The 19,518-nt window shown below is 40.8% G+C and overlaps 1 protein-coding gene across 2 annotated transcripts in view; it reads right to left on the reverse strand.

The window, feature by feature from the left end:
* Positions 1–19,518, reverse strand: part of REPS2 (RALBP1 associated Eps domain containing 2) — a 252,936-nt gene that overhangs the window by 29,792 nt on the left and 203,626 nt on the right. For both annotated transcript variants that reach the window (XM_061408068.1, XM_061408067.1), the window contains exons 15-16: positions 4,901–4,984; positions 3,720–3,865 (exon numbers count right to left, since the gene is read on the reverse strand). In XM_061408068.1, the coding sequence (XP_061264052.1) occupies positions 3,720–3,865; positions 4,901–4,984 (230 nt within the window). The remainder of the gene's footprint in view (positions 1–3,719; positions 3,866–4,900; positions 4,985–19,518) is intronic.

A 19,518-nucleotide genomic window follows, 5' to 3' on the forward strand; every position in this document is an offset into this window, starting at 1 on the left:
GCTATTTATTACTTATAACCTGGACTCAGCAGCTCACTTGGAGAGAATATTTTATTAGTTCCTCTCTCCTATACAGAGTAGACAATGATGGTATCTGAAGCAGAATTTGTTTCTTATTAATAGGTCACTTCTAATGTTAATTTCCCCAAAAGCTGATGACCATTTTGCAACTTGCTTTGTGACTCTTTTCTCAATTTTTCCAAAGATGGTATATAATAGCATATATAATATATGCTATTATATATTATATATAATATATTATATATATTTTATATTATATTTTTAATATTTTTATATTATATTATGTTATATATTAATATATATTAATATATATTTTTATTGTTGTTATTGTTGTTATTATTGTTATTGTTGTTATTGTTATATTGTTATTGTTGTTGTTATTGTTGTTGTTATTGTTGTTATTGTTATATTGTTATTGTTATTATATTATTATATAATATATTATTATATATATATAATATATATATATTCTGTTATATGTTGTTATGTTGTTATTATTGTTATTGTCATTATTGTTATATTGTTATTGTTGTTATTATATTATTATATTATATAATAATATAATAACAACCACTCTAAATGCACTGGAGAGAGATTAAATTACTACATACCATAGATGTTTAAGGGCATCAGAGCTTAATTCTCTCCCAGAACCCTAACCGATAAAGGACTATACAGACTAACCATTATGTGTCTGGCTGTCCTCTCTCCAGGTCTTAAAAAATTATGAGTGTTAAGTTGCTCCTTATCACTCTAAAATGAACTGGTCTGGGACCTGAAATAAGTCTTATACAGTTCCCTTATGGCAAAGCTTAGATACCTGACATTTATAGCACTATTTGTGTTGCTGGGTGCTAGCCTCTCTCACCCTGACCCCGTGAGCTCACCTAACTAGTGAAAGAATATCATGGTGACGGATGATGACTGAACAAGCAGATAAAACAAATGCCTCTTTTCAACAAATGCTGCTGGGACAACTGGAAATCCATATGCAAAAGAATGAAGCTGGACCCCTTCATCACACTGTACAGAAAAATGAACTCAAAATAGACCATAGGGCTCAATATAAGAGCTAAAACTATAAAGCTTGTAGATGCAAACACAGGAACTAATCTTCATGAACTTGATACGGGCAATGGTTTCTTAGATATGAAAGCAAAAGCACAAGGGACAAAAGAAAAACATTAGATAAATTAAACTTGATCAAACTTAAAAATATTGTGCTTCAAATAGTGTCATTATGAAAGGAAAAAGACAATGCACAGAACAGGAGAAAATATTTGCAAATCATATATATGACAAGGGATTTATATCCAGAGTATATAAAGACCTCATAACTCAAAAATTAAAAGATAAGCAATCCAAGGAAAAATGGGCAAAAAATATAAGCAGACATTTTCCCGAAGAAGTTATTCACATGGCCAATAAGCACATGTAAAGATGCTCAACACCACTGTTCATTAAGGAAATAAAAATCAAAACCATAAGACACCATTTCACACCCACTAAGATGGCTATGATAAAAACCCTAAAAATCAAATAACAAGTGTTGGTAAGGAAGAGTAAAATCTGGAACCCTCATACTTTACTGGTAGGATTGTAAAATGCAATAGACACTGCCACTCTGGAAAACAGTATGGAAGGTTCTCAAACTGTTAAACATAAAGCTACCATCAGTCCAGTCCAGTATGAGTTGCTCAGTCATGCTCGACTCTTTGCAACCCCAGGGACTGCAGCCCACCAGGCTCCTCTGTCCATGGAATTCTCCAGGCAAGAATACTGGAGTAGGTTGCCATTTTCTTCTCCAGGGGATCTTCCTGACGCAGGGATTGAACCCAGGGCTCCTGCATTGCAGGTAAGTTCTTTACCGTCTGAGACACCAGGGAAGCCCAAAGTTACCAAATGACCCAGCAATGACCCAGCAATTTGATTCCTAGGTATAAATACTCAAGACAAATGGAAATATCAGTCCACACAGAAATCTGCACATATATATTCACAGCATCATTATTCTTATTAGCTGTAAAGTGGAAACAACCCAAATGTCCATCAGCTGATGCATGGGTGAATAAAACGTGGTATATATCCATATAATGGAACATTAATCAGCAGTTTTAAAAAATTAAGTTCTGACTTATTATACAACATGCATGAACCTTAAAAACATGATACTAAGTAAAAAAAGACAGTCACAAAAGGCCATATGTTATATGACTCCATTTAAATGAAATAGCCAGAATAGGCAAATCTATAAAGACAGAAAGTATTGATAGACAACGGTTGCCTGGGATGTGGGAGTGGAAAGTGACTGCTAATGGGCACAGAATCTCTTTTTAGGGGCGATGAAAATGTTCTACAATTAGACTGTTATGATGAGTGTATAACTATATAAATATACTAAAAACCACTGAAGTGTACACTTACAAGAGTAAATTGGACGTTACATGAAACACATCTAAATAAGGTTGCTTTTTAAAAAAGATGAAAAAAAAAGACAAAGCTTTCTGCTTGAACTCCACCAGTGGCCCTCCCATCTACTTTGGAGGATATCATAGCCACCACTCAGTTGTCACATAGCCAGCACTGATGTGAAGTACAGATTACCGTGAAAAGTTGGGGAGAACATCAAAGAAAGTTTACACGTTTGTATCTCTAAGACCCATCCTCTAGACTGGAGGGTGGCTGGAAGATGGCCAAAGCTCTCAGGGACCATTAAGGATAAAATATACTTCCTTGATGCACTAATACCACTAGGGAACTGTCCATTTGGAAAAAAAAAAAAAAAAAAAAGCTATCACCTAAAGAAGAGTGCTGCACAGATTCAGAATGAAGATTGACTTCATCAGCAAGCTACACCCAGAGAACTTGTTACTTTTCTTCCTATAACAGTGTAAGCAGGAGAAACTCTGCAGCAGACCCTGATACCTGTAAGGAGCAGTGTTATGACACATCCCAAGCATCTGTGTTAGTGACTAGTCAGGCTCACTTGAAGTCACACATAGCAGCAGGTTTCTGCCCTCAATTTCTGCCCTCACTCAATTTCACTGAGGCAAGTGATGGTTCTTCTTAAAGTCAAAGTCTTCTAGAGAAGGATGGCTTGTCCAGACGATGGTTTTTTTGGTCCCTGATCATGTCCACAGGTGTCCCTACCCTCTATTCAGCTACAGAAAGATATCTTAAAGGCTCTGCATGTGACCATTCTGTGCTGAGATGCTCAGCAACAGAACCTCTTCATGGGAATGAAAAGGAATCACATGCTGCATTTACTCAAAGTCAGGTCTGAGGGTCTTGAAGCTGGTCACATGCATTAGGGGGACATGAGATAAGACAGGTAAAGAGGGGAACTGTCATTTATAGTACTGTCTTCTTCCCAGGAAAACACAGGCCAAAACAAGCAAAAAGGGTGGGAAGGAAAGGAAGAGGAGAGAGGAGGGGAAGGAAATCAAACCAATCTGAAACACACCCCAGCCTGTGATTCACACACTCCTTGGGAGGTTAAGTCTTATCGCTTAGAAATCCTCTTTCTACATGACTGGGAGACTGTAATACTATCACAGAAATGAGTGAGGTAAGACTATAACCATTAAAATCACACCAGTCCAAGGGGTTGAGTGTAAACATAAGTTTACATTTACATAAGAATATGCAGATTTAAAATGAAAGTTCTGACTATATGCGCATTTATCTGTTCTACTTACTTTTGGACTGCTGGATGGGGTTTCACGGTTGCTACAGAAGCTGGCCCGCCTACAGTGGTAGACGGTTCTTGATTTTCTGTAGCTTGATTTTCAGGTCGGAATTTCCTACGGATGGGCTTCGATGGGGGTTGAGAATATGGTATCTCCTGTGGATTAAAAAAAAAAAGTTAAACAAGTAAATGCCACTCATCTTGTCAATGCCCTTATGTTCCTCCTGGCCTGTCCCCACAGTCAGTCATGCGCTCTATTCAAACTCCACATCCAAGGGCACTTGGCTGATTTGTGGCTTAGCAAGACCTGGAGGGACCATCAGATTCCAGGGGCCTTTCCTTCTTTTTTTTCCCCCATGTTTGCAGCCTATTACCTTTTTGCTACCTAGAAGGACACAGGAATCAGGTGCCCTCTTTACCTCCTCTCCTTTCTTTTTTAAATGCTGTGTGCATCTCACATCACGAGGCCTTTCCTTATTAAAGACAAAATTCTCTCTTGCCTTACTTTGGGGCTTTGGGGAATATGTTCTAAATAAGTTCTAAGTTTTAAAGTTTGTAGAGGTCTTCATCATAAACTCCTCATTCTCCTACCCCCAGCTCCTACATCAAGCCAAGCTGGTGAGCCACTGTGTCTTCTGGAAGGAGGCAGCTAGCCTGCTTTCTTGGAGGCCCTACCCCATCTGTCCTCCCAAGCATAGGCACATGCTCTGTGATGGGAGGAGGTCCTGAGAAAATGGGGCAGAAGAGAGGAGGGGGAGAAGCTGAATGGAGAACATGGTGAGTGAGTGAGCAAATGCACTGGGACTCGGTGACACAGTGGGCAAGGGTAAACTGTGGCACAAAGACTAGAAAGGGGAGACTACCCAGGCCCCCTCGGCAGTCCTCGAGGTTTAGTAGGGTGCAGGGTCCTGCTAAGGGCCCTCCCCATTGCTCCTCTCGGTCTTGACAAAAGCAATGCCACCATATTTAGATTAGAGGTTGAAGACGGAAGTACAAACTGTCAGAGACATCAAGGTGGAGCCCAGGAATCATCAGGACCCTAATCTTCACAAAGAACCCAGATTCAAGGAAATCTGGATCATAAACATCATGTCAGGGCATGAAAACTTTAAGTCTCTCAGCTAATAGAGGCAAGCAGCCTAGGGGAGGGGTCACAAGGCCATCACAGTAATGTCCTCATGCTGGCCTTACCTTCTTTGTTGGACTACTTTCTGCAGCTTGAGAGGGGACCCTGTTCAGCTGGGGATGCACCTCAGCCTCAGATGCTTGTTCCGACTGTAGCAAAAGATCACAGAAAGGAAAAAAAAATGCAAAAACATAACCACCTAAATATGTAGTAAAGAGAGCTTAGGAAAATAGTTACTAAGGGGAGACAGCCAAGGATGGTCAAGTCTGGCAATCCTTGAGAAAACTTTCTCTAGATCCTGCTATTCCCTCCCATCTCTCCTCCCAGCACTGTTCAGTCTTAGGAAAAGGAGTAAGAGGAATGTCTTCTATAATTGGATGTATGTATTACTAAAAACTAATGCTCTGAAAGTGCAAACTAAAAATAACAAGGCCTAGTGGAAAAGTAGGGGAAAGAAATTAAAATTTCAACTCAAGCACTAAGAAAAACAATTGTAATAAAAAGCACTGAAATTTTTTATATTCAATTTCTGATAAAGAAACACTAGTAGATATGACTGTTTACCTTTAAAAAAAAAAAAGGAGAAGGGTAAGCATGATGGAGGGAGAAAACAGAAGGATTCTGGCTGCTGAGGGATATGGAGTCTGTGAATAAAAACACAAAGACTGGGCAGGAATGGCCCCAAAGGCCTGCAAGACAGTGGGGCCACACAGCCCGGTGGCAGAGCCCAGGGAGCAGGGACATCCCATGCAGCTCCCTATCTCCCAGGCTTGCTACATTTGGCGCTACTAGAGTCTTTGGTTTTCAGCAGCTATTAGCCAGTGATGCAAAATGTTAACATGTGAACCAATATGACCTCCACATTATTTATTAGTCCTTTATAGACTCACAAACTAATCTGCATCACAGAAACACATTGCAGCACACAAGCTGTGGCCTGAGCACACCCACTTCATCGCTAACTGGGCCCTCTCCAAGCTCTATTGGAGCCCTGCTTCTTCGTTCCTCTGACCCTACTCCTCTCCACCTCTCCTGCCAACTGCCCTCAGCACATCCCAGCTGCCTCTAGTCTTCAGAGACCAATGTCCAGCTCGGCACTCTTGTCTCCATTTGTAAAGCTCCTGTCCCTTGCATCTGATGAGCCAGTGTCCTACTTGGAATCATTCTCTCTTCCTGTTATGGCTCCTCTTATCCCTCAGATGTGGGGTTTGGGGTTCTCCTGTTCCATTTTTCCCTCCCTGTTCACTCTTTCCCAGAGTAAGCCCATCTTTACTGCCTGCCCTGGATCCTTGGTGCCCAACGCACTCCCACTCCCTGCCTCTTCAAAACCCACGATGCAGGCACTCAACATGCCTGATTTCTAGTTCCAAGTTTTTCTTATAGCTTTCTCCTTTCCATTAAGGCTAACTGTATTATTACCATTGCTGTTACTGTTATTAATAAATGTATACTATGAACTACCAAAACCTTGCTATGTGTCACATGTTGCTCTAGGTGTTTTGCATGGATTATTGCATTCATCATCACAGCCATAGGAAGCAGAGGGGAAATTGAGGATCTAGAAGGCAAGGAATTCACCCAAGATCATAGAAATAGCAGAGTGTGAAACCAGGCTTCAGGTCCCAAAACTGGGCTGTGACCACTATGCTATATGGCTTCCAGCACTCTTGGGCCTGAGTGTTATTCACTCAAGAAATATTTATCCAACAGCCATGACAGGCAGAGCATGTACTAGAACCAGTGTTTAAGGATAAATAAGCCCCAGACCTTGCCGATGAGGAGCTTGAAGTCTAGTGGAAAGGCAGAGAAATGAGTGGGCAAACAGGCTTCAGGGGAATAAGGACTCTGTCAAGGACATGTGGAGCCTATAGGAACAGCTGGCTTTGTGGATGACCAAGACTCAGGCAAAGGTGACATTCCAGCTGCAAGCTGGGTGAACAGCCAGATGTGGCCAACTAGAATGGCCCTGAACAGAGCCTCTTGATGAAAGTGAAACAGGAGAGTGAAAAAAGCTAGCTTAAAACTCAACATTCAAAATACTAAAATCATGGCATAGGGTCCCATCACTTCATGGCAAACAGATGGGGAAACACTGGAAACAGTGACAAACTTTATTTTCTTGGGCTCCAAAATCACTTCAGATGGTGAGTGCATACATGAAATTAAAAGACACTTGCTCCTTGGAAGAAAAGCTATGACCAACCTAGACAGCATATTAAAAAGCAGAGACATTACTTTGCCAACAAAGGTCCATCTAGTCAAAACTATGGTTTTTCCAGCAGTCATGTATGGATGTGAGAGTTGGACCATAAAGAAACCAAAGAATTGAACTGTGGTGTTGGAGAAGACTCTTGAGAGTCCCTTGAACTACAAGAATATTAAACCCATCAATCCTATAGGAAATAAGTCCTGAATATTCATTGGAAGGACTGATGCTGAAGCTCCAATACTTTGGCCACCTGGTGCAAAGAGCTGACTCATTGGAAAAGACCCTGATGCTGGGAAAGATTGAAGACAGAAGGAGAAGGGGATGACAGAGGAAGAGATGGTTGGACGGCATCACCGACTTGATGGACATGAGTTTGAGTAAGCTCTGGGAGTTGGTGATGGACAGGGAAGCCTGGAGTGATGCAGTCCATGGGGTTGCAAAGAGTCAGATAAGACTGAATGACTGAACTGCACTGATCCCTCCCATCAAGAAACTTACAGAAGCCTCTTAGGTTCATCCACCAGAGGGCAGGCAGAAAAAGCAAGAAGAACCACAATCCCACAGCAGCTAAAACCAAAACCACATTATAGAAAGTTAATCAAGATGAAAAAGCAGAGAGTTATATTCCAGATGAAGGGATAATATAAAACCCCAGAAAAACAACTAAATGAAGTGGAGATAAGCAACCTTTCAGAAAAAGAATTCAGAATAATGATAGTACAGATGATCCAGGATCTCCAAAACAGAATGGAGAAGATGCAAGAAATGTTCACCAAGACCTATAAGAACTAAAGAACAAAAAATGATGGACAATACACTAGAAGGAATCAACAGCAGAATAACTGAGGCAGAAGAACAGATAAGTGAGCTGGACGACAGAATGGTAGAAATCACTGCCCCAGAACAGAATATGGAAAAAAGGAAGCAAAGAAATGAAGACAGCCTAAGAGACCTCTGGGACAACATTAAACACACCAACATTCACATAATAGGGGTCCCAGAAGGAGAAGAGAGAGAGAGAGGACTTGAGAAAATATTTGAAGACATAATAGCTGAAAACTTTCCTAACATGGGAAAAGTCAACCAAGTCCAGGAAGCACAGAGAGTCCCAGGCAGGATAAACCCAAGGAGGAACACACTGAGACACATAGTAATCAAAATGATGAAAATTAAAGATAAAGATAAAATATTAAAAGCAACAAGGGAAAACCAACAAATATTAATAACATACAAGGGAACTCCCATAAGGTTATCAGCTGATTGCTCAACAGAAATTCTACAAGCCAGAAGGGACTGGCATGATGTATTTAAAGTGATGAAACGGAAGAACCTACAACCAAGAAAACACTATTCAGCAAGCCTCTCCTTCAGATTTGATGGAAAAATCAAAAGCTTTCCAGACAAGCAAAAGTTAAGAGAATTCAGCACTATCAAACCAGCTTTACAACAAATGCTAAACAAATGTCTCTAGGCAGGACACACAAGACAAGGAAACTAAACCCAAAACAATTAAGAAAATGTTAATAGGATCATATATTCATAATTACCTTATACGTAAATGGATTAATGCACCAACCAAAAGACATAGACTGGCTGGGTGGATGAAAACATGTACATGCATGCACTTTCACTGACCACATCACTCCGTTTGACCCCCAAAATTGTGTGTAATTATTTTATACTGTTTAGGTTAACCATGTTCCCCTTATGGCTTGCAATTATCTTTTATTTTTTATCTGGCTAATAATTGTGAAAACTGATAAACATCTTTTACTAGTGATTATGTAGCTATTACTGACTTAATACCATTATACCATGATTGGTCAACAGAAAAAATAATAGAATTCTATATCACCAAAACCACCATTTAATAGAAAAATCTGTAATCACTTTTTAAAATTCAGATGTATATCAGAATTATCTTGGAACTTTTTGAAAAATACAAATGCTCAGGTATCACTTTTTTTCTCCAAAGCTCCAGATATGTTTCAAATCAGCAGCTATGTTTAAAAACAACTGGACTATATGATGATCTTTCACTTTTATCTAGTTTGTTTTACTTTTTCTATTTCATGTTCGGTGCTCCCATTTCATTTAGTTTATGTTTTCCAATTTCTCCATCTCTTCTTTTTTTGATGTTCTTTCTCAAGCCTTTATCAAGTGTAGTAGAAAAGCTTTAGAAAATGTGAATTTTTGCCCAACTAAAAATTTTATGACATTGATTCTACTTGTCTGACAGTATGAATAGAATGCTAGATTTCTAATTTAAAATAATAGATATGCAACAATCAACAGGGGCTTACTGTATAATGGGAACTATAGTCATTATCTTATAATAACCTATAATGGAATATAATCTCAAAAATAATATATGTGTCTATGTATAACTGAATCACCTTGCTGTGCATCTGAAACACTGTAAGTCAACTATACTTCAATAAAATTTATATATTAAGAAAAAAAGAAAAATATTTTTTCATTCTGCTTTTGCAACAAAAAAACTTGGACAGGTCACATGGACTTAGACGGTGCTGCCACTTAGGATGTTGAGAACTACTAAGGAGCTGTGATGGGACAACATGGGCTCTGCTCAGCTGGCTCCCCAGAAAGGGACATAGGCCCAGGGAGGCTAAGCATTTGGATTCTCCACCAGAAGAAGGGATCATTCACTTATTCAATTAGACAGATAATTATTTTATACATCTGATGTGCCACTTTCCAAGAATCCTCATCTGGAGCTCTGCTTTTAGGCAACCTGACCTGAGACACCAGGCAATGTGCTCCTGGAAGAGGGGAGTTAAAGCATTCTAGTATGTTTCTCCCTGGGCTCTTTCTTGAATAAACTTTTCTGGGAGAAGCCAGCTGCCATGTCCTGAAGCACTCAGACAGCCTTGTGGAGAGGCCCACATAAGAAGGAAGTGAGGCCTCTTGCCAATAGCCATGTAAGTGTGCCACGTTATAAGTGAATCCTTCAGGCCCTGTCAAGCTTTCCAGATGACTTCTGTCACAGTTGACATCTTGACTATGGCCTAATGAGGGACCCTGCGCCAGAATCACCCAGATTAGTTTCTCCTGAATCTTGAACTCATAGAAACTTTGAGATATAAATGTTCATTATTTTAGGTCTCTTAAAAAACATTCCAGTATGTCTGGGACTTGCGGTCTAGTAGAGTGGAACAAGTGTGAACAGTGGAGAAAAATGGGAAAGTTGAAGCTGGAGAAGGACAGTGAAGTAGACCACACGTGGTCTTATGGATTGTTGTCCTGGCTTGTTTTATCAGCCACTCAGCGCCATTCCCCATGACTAAGCTCTTCCCTGCACTGAAGGGGATCGGAGCCTGTGAACTACATTTATAAAATCTCCTTTCAACACAGTTCCTAGCTGCCACTGAGAGTCACTCACATGAAATCAAAGAAATAAGAAAAAACAAGCCATATTACTGCTCCTCTGACAGTGGTGGGCAGAAAAGCATAGGCTTCAGGAGTCAGAGTATCTTGCCATGGATGGACTCAGGCATTTCCCTGCAAATCATGACTCTGGTACTGCAGACAGCCTGAGCATTTCCAGCTGTTTCCTTCAGTTCTTAGAATAGCCACGCTTCCTAAAAGTTGTGGTAAACCTGATAGCATTGGCCTTCACCCACCTCCACTCCTCTACCACATCTAATTCTTTTTGTAAGTACCTAATTCTGTGCATGAAATCTCTTTCAGTGTGAAATACCTAGAGTGGTTTCTGTTTTCCTGACTACACCTTGGTTGGTACATCCATGTTGAGGATTTAAAGCTTATCCTGGGGGTCACAGAGGTCAACAAGGGATTTTAGGTAGGGAAGTAATCTGACAAGATTTGGGGTTTTAGAAGGATTATTCTGAATATGCTGAGTGAAACAGATTGGAAGAGACCCATAATGGGGGGAGGGAACTCAATTAGAAGACTAAAGAAGAAAACAAGACAAAAGACAATGGTCATTCAAACCAGTCTGGTGAGAGTGGAGATAGACAGCTTCGAGAGCTATTTGGACTGGAGACCGGATACCTCCTTGGAGATTGGTGGAGTGTGGGAAGTGAAAGGAAAGAACAGAGACACACAGAATCCTGGCTTCCATCTTAGACAATGGGCAAATGGTTGAGAGAGGAAACAGTTTAAAGCAACAGCAAAGAAACATGGCCACACAATACCTGAAAAAAAAAAACTAAGCAGATTCATCACAAAGCAGTGCTAGAACCACCCATCCAATCCGGGTTCCAAGGTAACACCAGTTCCATGAATTTCTTAGAGGAGAGATTAGCAAGCTTTTTCTTTACAGAGCCAAAATAGTAAATATTTTCAGTTGTCCAGGTCATTCGGTCTCTGGGTCTCCAGGTCTCTGCTGCTGCTGCTAAGTCACTTCAGTCGTGTCCGACTCTGTGTGACCCCATAGACGGCAGCCCACCAGGCTCCCCCATCCCTGGGAATCTCCAGGCAAGAACACTGGAATGGGTTGCCATTTCCTTCTCCAATTCATGAAAGTGAAAAGGGAAAGTGAAGTCGCTCAGTCGTGCCCGACTCTTAGCGACCCCATGAACTGCAGCCCACCAGGCTCCTCTGTCCATGGGATTTTCCAGGCGAGAGTACTGGAGTGGGGTGCCTTTGCCTTCTCCCCAGGTCTCTGCTGCCAATCTGCAACTCTGCTGCTGAGTGCACAACCAGGTATAGAAAATACAAGGAACGGGTGTGGCTGTGTCCGAATAGACTTTATTTACAGAACAGGTGGCAGGACAGATTTGGTGTGTGGGTCACAGTTTGCCAGTCCCTGACCTGGAGGGGAAAAGATCCTACACATAAGGTCAGGAAACACTGCACAGTCTCTCTCCCTCTTAGAAATCCAGAGAACACACAGCACACCACATGCTTTGAACTCCTGTGAGGTAAAGGAAGCCACTGTCTTTGTTTAACCCAGCAGTTCCCCAGACTTATTTGGCTTCAACTCCTTATTCTCATATAATTCACATTACCACCCAGCAAAACTAATGTCCTGTGTAACACACTTGGGGAAACACTGACCTACAGACTGGGTTTTAGAGGAACAAAGGAAAACCATTACACCTGATTTGAAAGGCAAACACCATTCAAGCCAAACATACATCCATACATCCACCCCCTTCTCGCCCTGGCCAAGAGTGTGAAGCAGGGTGAGGACACTGCTGCAGGGCGAGAAAGGGCTCCCTTCCTGCCTCCCTCTTTCTCTGCAGTAGCTGCTGTTATTGCTGCTGCCAACTACTTCTCTGCATGAATTTATTTACTGGGCTCCTTTAAAACCTCCTGGACACAAACACAATAAAAATCATTCCTTATGGTAAAACAGATTAAAAGAACATGGATAAATCATGGATTTTTTTTTCTTAAAGGAGCTTAAAACAAAATAACTCAGGTTCCAGTTGCAGATGAGCTCACGAAGGCCCCATGGTGCCTGTCTGAGACCAGTTGCTCATCACATTCCCTCACCTGGGCCACTGCAGAAACTTCAGTGGGTCTTTTCCCAGCCTTTGGTTTTTCCCCTGGTCCAATCCATCCTGCATACCACTGAGGAACTCATCTTGCAAAGCACCTTCTCATCACAACGTATTTTTTCAAAGCCCCTCGATGGGTCCCTCAGGCCTGGGCACACAACACACTCCTTCAGCCGGTTAAAGCTCTTCCAGTGTCTGGCTCCAATCTTCCTCCACATCATAACTGCACTAGTTTGCCCATCTGGAACCCGCTCCAGGCACATAACTATTACCTAAATCTTCAAACATATCAGAAGTTTCTTCTCAACTCCATTCTGTTCTAGATCTTCTAGCCCAGTGGTTTCCAAATAGAGCTGCACAAGAGAATTATCTGGGGAATTTTTATAAATTACAGACTTTTACATACTATCCCAGACTTCTTTAATTAGGATCTCCTAGGTCTGGAGCATTACAACTTCTATTTTAATAAGCTCCCTGGGTGATTTTTTTTTTTTGTAGCCTGCCCAGACCAACTAGGGACCACTGATGGCCCAAACTCTTCAGTTAAGAAATGAGAAACCCAAGTCTCCAAGGTCCTAGTCTGGAAAAGGCCACAGGTGCACCAGTAAAAACTAAGCAGGTTTCTTAATTGTTTTCTTCTCCATTTACCATGGAGGGAATACGTGGTATATGCAATATGGCTTCACAAATAAATATATATTTGAAGTTGGGAAAAATTTTTAGCAATAAGGCTTTTGTTTAAAAGTCAGATTTGCAACCAAAAAAGAATCAAATCTCATTTAAAAAAAAAGTATTCTAGTTGCAAAACCAACTGCTACCATGTGAATAACTGATGACTTTTTAAAAGTTGTAATATTCATGCAACTGACAGATTAGAAAAAGAAACTCAAGTTTCATTTACCTCCCAAGAATCCAGGCAGATCCCAAGATGGAATCACAAAGGCTGAGGCTAATTTCTAGACAGATGAGCAAACAATCCTGCTACAGCCTCTCAGGGATCTCCAGCATCTTACTGATATCCTCAGTGTCATTCAACCTGACTCCCATCTGTGCTGGGTAAGGACACACCAGAAAAACATGTGGTCAAACCCAGGCATAGAAGTTGCAGAACCAACGGCCAGCAGCACAGTGGCCACAACAAATTCCATCATTTCAGTCACTCTCAGAGAGAAAATCCAGAGGACTGAGTTCTCTGTAAGAACAATTTCCAAAATCCACGACCCAAGTCACTTGTGAGAGATAGCTAGAAGGCAGGAGCTGCATCTTATTTCACTCTTGCTTCCCTGGTACTGAAGCTGAAGGTCAGCAAACAGCAAGTCCTCTGATCAATGTGTGCAATGAGCCAGTAATGAATCCAACACTATTTCATATTCCAGTGCACAAGTCAAAATCATCATCCCATGTTAACTGGCGCCACAGAGCAGAGCAGGTACAGGGCACAGACTGTGGAGTCAAATCCAGGCTTGGCATTTGCTTGGTACATAACCTGGACATTGGCTTAACCTCTCTGAGCCATAGCTTCATCATCTGCAAAAGGGGATAATCCACCTAACTTCTAATGTTGTGAAGATTAAGGGAAACATCTGTCTTTGAAGGACAGGGAGGCCTGGCGTACTGCAGTCCATAAGGTCACAGAGTTGGATACAACTGAGCAACTGAACAACAATAGGGTGCTAAGCACAAGAACAGAGTAGCTATTCACTAATGGCAGCTGCTATCCTGATCAGGAAGAAAATTATCATTGGTTTCCCAGGCACAGGATCTACTTCTGTAAGTAGAAGTTAACATAAGGAACTTTCCCCCTCTTGCCAAAAGATGAAAACCTTGAGCGGGAGAGTGCACCTCAAAGTCCTACCTTCACTTGATGTGTTACCACACTTATAATGTTGAATTCCTTTCCCACTTCCATTGCTCTGTATTAATGATGGAGCGTTTCAATAACACTTTTTCTAACTGCTGATAGCTCATACATAGACTGTGATAAATGTCCCCTTTGGGGCTGACATGGCCCTTCCTGCATGAGCCAGGTCCATCAGAAAGGTGACTTCAGAAAAAAATTCAATTAGAAATAGCTGGCTAGAGAGGTAGCTATAAAAATTATGTAAGAGTTAGGAATCAGCCATAAAATAAACTCCGTATTGATGAGGATGTAGAAGTGAAATGAGAGTACTGTTGATGGAGTATAAATCAGTAGACTTCATAAAACCATTTGGCAGCATCCACTAAAGCCAACATATGCTTACCGCATGACCCAGAAATTCTACTCCTAGGGACAGACCCAAGAGAAATGAAAACACACATCCACTCAAAAACTCGTACATGAACATCCACAGCAGCATTATTTATAACTGCCAGAATTTGAAAACCTCCCAAATATCCATCAACAGTAGAAAACAGTGATATATTTGCATATACAATGAAATACTATACAGCATTGATCTACAACTGCATACAACAATCTGGATGGATCACACAAACAGCATGCAAGGAGAGGCCAGACACAAGAGTATACACTTATGGTTCCACTTATATAAGGCAGGAAACAAGTAAAACTCATCTATGCTGTTAAGAGTCAGAACAGTGGAAACCCCAATAATAAGAATTGGAACTGAAAAATAGCATAAGAGGGACTTCCTGGGTGCCAGTAGTATTCTGCTCCTTGATATAAGTGCCAATAACACATGTGTTGAGCTTGTGAAAATTCATTGAGATGCACACTCAATGTGTACCTACTGATACATATTATACTTGAATAAGAAGTTAAAAAATAAATCCAGTAAAGCCAATTTCCTGTAATGTCCTTAAAGTGCCACCTAGTGGCACAAGTTAAATGAAAACAAGGAGGAAGATTCATTTCTAGTCAAAAACACGGCCTCGTTTCTAACATTTTGGGACCGGGCTGGAACAGTCCCTAGATTTAAAAACAAACAAACAAACTCCACAAAAAACAAAAACCTTATCCCCTGGCACAGAGAATCCTGACACAAAGATTCAGTGGTAAAGTAAAGCCGTCTACAACAGAGCAGGCTGGTACCAATGAGCCAGTGATGACGTACAGCCCTTCCACTGTGCCTGCAATCATCCACGGAGGAAATATTTACAACACGGATGTTGGCAAGGGCTACAAATAGTAGCTTTTTCTTTCATCAGAGAGATTTACCAGCACACCAGTAAGGGATACCTACAGAACTTGCTGAGCAGAGCAGGGTATTCAGGAGACAGGAAGAAAGAACTCATTCATCCTATTTTCCCAGGACAGGCTTCTTTCCCTCTTCCTCACCTTGAAGGCAAGGCCTTAGTCAATTTGTTCTAATTATGGTTGAGAAACAGAGTTGGGAAGGTCCACTCACAGCAAGCCTTTGAAGCTGTCAGGTGAATAAAGGATATTTGCTCAAGGTTCTGCTAGTGAAGTCTGAAAGAGTATCTTGGTCAGATAAAGGTCCTCCAGGTAAAGCCGTAAACTACAGATATAGGCATCGCAATCTTCATGTTAGGAGATGATGGGTTAAAAGCTTATGGGGGACTGTCTTTATGCTGATTCTTTTCCTTATCATTTCCACTATTTAAGGTAACAGATGAAAATGGGGATTTCACCTACAGATTATAGTTTGTTGACCCCTGATGTAGGCCAGCCATAAAAAAATCACAGATGTGGGAAAGAAAATGATTCTAACACAACTCAGTCTGGTACTCATTCTGGGCTCGTGGTCACAAAGTTCTGGCTGTCCTGAGTCTGTAATTCTGTTTGCCAGCTAGACTCCACCTCTGCTTCGCTGGGCCTGTACTGATAATTATAACAGCTCACTGTTGTGAGAGTTGACCATATGCCAGGCACCATCCTAAGTAAGTGCTTTAGAGATCTTGACCATCACAACCTTATGAGAGTAGACACTACTACTATACTCATTTCACAGATATGAGACACAGACAGGCTAAGTAAACTTGTCCAAAGACACACAGCCAGTAAGAAGCAGAGGGAGGATTTGAACCCCGAGTCCATGTTCTTAACTATTCTGTCAGGCTTCCTCCCTAGGCCTGCCCTCTGGGTGTTCTTCACTGTCCACTCCTAATGACAGACACCACAGCACAGGGGGCACCCTCCCATCCTGCTCTGCTTCTGCACTTGCTTCTCCCCTGACACTTAGGGGAGTTTCCTGGTTTCTGTCACTGTGTGGTGGGGGACAGGGGTCAGAGAAGAGAAATAAGAATTCCATTATTCAGGAACCTAGAAATCAGGCACAGCTGCCTCCCAGGGCAAACACTGGGCTATCTTGTTAGTTATACAAAACATGGTGTCCAGCTATCACCTATAACCCTTGACCATAGAGCATGAGGAAATGGGTTTAGATGAGACACACAAAAAATGCCAGAGTTATATAGATGCACCATGAGAGGCCATGGGCTGGAGGGCATTAGGCATAACTGCTTTCAGACGATGGGTGAGAATGAAGGAACTGAAGGAGAAGGACCACATCACAACCTTTGTGTTCCTACAGTTCTCAGCCAAGTGTGGGCCTCTCATCATCACCTGTCATTAACACCTGATGAACTCAGTAGATGAACTTAAGGACTCTTTCAGAGGAGTGATGCTAGCATAGTAAGCTTTCACAGTAACATCACAAGCAAAATATAATAAGGAGAAGGAAAACAAGCTGCTAGTGGTGGGATGAAGCTAATTTATTAAGAGGTTTCAGAATATAAAATGTATCAGTGATAATGTGTCGACTCTGTTGTTAAGAAGAGAGAGGTTAAGAAAATAACTCTGAGACACGGTTGCATAGTAGAGCACAGTAGGAGGAGGTGGCACTCAGAGTCTTGATAGTCTGGGGCAGAATAGCAGCTTCAGGCCTTACTTGCTCTGGGCAAATTTCTGAAGTTCTTTGTGCCTTAGTTTGCTTATCTGCAAACTGAGGACAGCAACAGAACCTACTATACATGGTTGCTAGGATTAAATGAGTTAGTATTTATAAAGCACTTAGAAGAGCATCTGGCACATAAGCACTATACATAAGTACTTGATAAATTAACAAAGTAAATAATCACAAAGCCTCAATGGTTTGTATACATTTAAAATCAATTTTGAAATGCATAAACAATAATTATTTATGATGTAAAACTTCTGCCTCTTTTTTTCCCCTCTTTAAAAGCAGGATATGAAATACACTTGGCTTTCTGCTATACCAAATATGGTCCAGTGACCAAAATGTGAAAGCTCTTTTGGCAAAGATGAACATAAGTCTGCACTGGGGAAGGCACTTTAAAAATAAACATTTTAGCTTAATGTTAGGAAATACTTCATATTTATAAAATGGGCACAGAGACTGAAAATCCATATTAACTTGTGCTTAGCAGATCTATAGTTACTTTTTATGATGTGCAATGAATAATTTTTTCTTTCTCTTTCTCTAAAGGTTTATCATTAAATTTCAAGCACCTCCCCAGAAACCTTTCCCAGTTTTCCTCTTCTACAAAAGCTAGCACTGTTACTTACTAGCTATGAGGCTCTAAGTACCTCACTTCTACTTTCTGAACTTCAACTTTCTGTTCCGTAAAATGCTATGCAACGATAGATGACAGCACAAGCAAAAAAGTGTTAAAGACTGAGACCCACTCAGCAGCAAGATAAAGATCCTTGTGGGGCCAAATCACAAATTGGTAGGCAAGGCTAAGGGTTCAGAAGTAGGTGGAGGGAGCTGAGTGCTCAAATACAGCAAAGTAAGGGATTTAAATGCCCCACATGAGGCAGTGGGCCCATAATAAGGTCATTCCCTGAAGCCAGAGACTAAGGTGACACTTCACTACCTGTAAACCTACAAAGCCAGGAAGAAGTCTGTGAAGGTGTTCAGGGCTGCCTACTTAGGAAAGGAAGCAGAAGCAGATACAACATCGTAGCCCAGTCTTGAGATCAGCCACCATCTGGTATCATCTGCATGATCCCTGACATCTGTACTGGAAGGAAGTGCTGAACCTCAAGAAGAAGAACCAGCCCTAGACTAGAGGCCCATGGGTGCAGGGCTGTGGGGTATGGTTGGCAGAGACACCACTGAACTGCTAGAAATGGAGGAGCTTGGAGAAATGAGAATGAAATTTAAACTCCAATTTCAAATAAAACTGTTAAGCAAATTTCAAAAAAAAAAAAAATGAAAGGAAAAAACACAGCTCTAAGAATTTACTTCTGACAAAAATGAAGACAGAACAAGTTGAAAATAAGTAACTTTAAAATAATTTCATTTAGAACCCACAAAGTTAACAGTAGGGAATACATCTCAAAAAGGAACTGAGAACTATGAAACAAATTGGGAAAAGCAAAACAAGAACAGACTGACATAAAAAAGAATGGACTATAAAATCTGGAATCAGATACAGTTACTCAAAAAGAGTTATAAGTTTGGAAGTCAAAGATTTCATCCACAGCCAACACAGAGAGATCATGATATAAAAAGATGAAAAGCCATGACTAGAAATAAAAGATGTGTTGACAGACAGAAACATACCTAATGAATTTCAGAAGAAAATAGAAGAAATAGGTAAGGAATAAGAACCTGCAGAGACATGACTGAGAGTGCTCTAAAATTAAAGACATGATTTTCCAGATGGAAAGTGCACACCAATCATCATCTAGAATAAATAAATTTAAATCTATACCTAGACCCATCACAGTGAAGTTGCAACAGAACACTGAAAATAAAATTTTAAAAGCCACCAAAGAGAAAAGATAGTCACTCCAAAGGAATGCAACATAGATTCACAGAATACTCAGCAGCAACAAAAGTAAATGCCAGACAAGAAGAAGGTAATAATTCAAAATGCTGAAGGAAAATAACCTTCAACCTAGGATTCTACATGCAGCAAAATAACCACTTAAGAGAAAGGGCAATAAGAGTCTACTATTCAGAGAACATAGATGTATTTAAAAAACTATTAGATAATGTATTTCACTAAAGGGTTTCTTTGAGCCTCAAAATTGCTAGAGTTATCATAACTC

This window comes from Bos javanicus, chromosome X (assembly GCF_032452875.1).
Source record: "Bos javanicus breed banteng chromosome X, ARS-OSU_banteng_1.0, whole genome shotgun sequence".
Classification (NCBI taxonomy): Eukaryota; Metazoa; Chordata; class Mammalia; order Artiodactyla; family Bovidae; genus Bos; species Bos javanicus.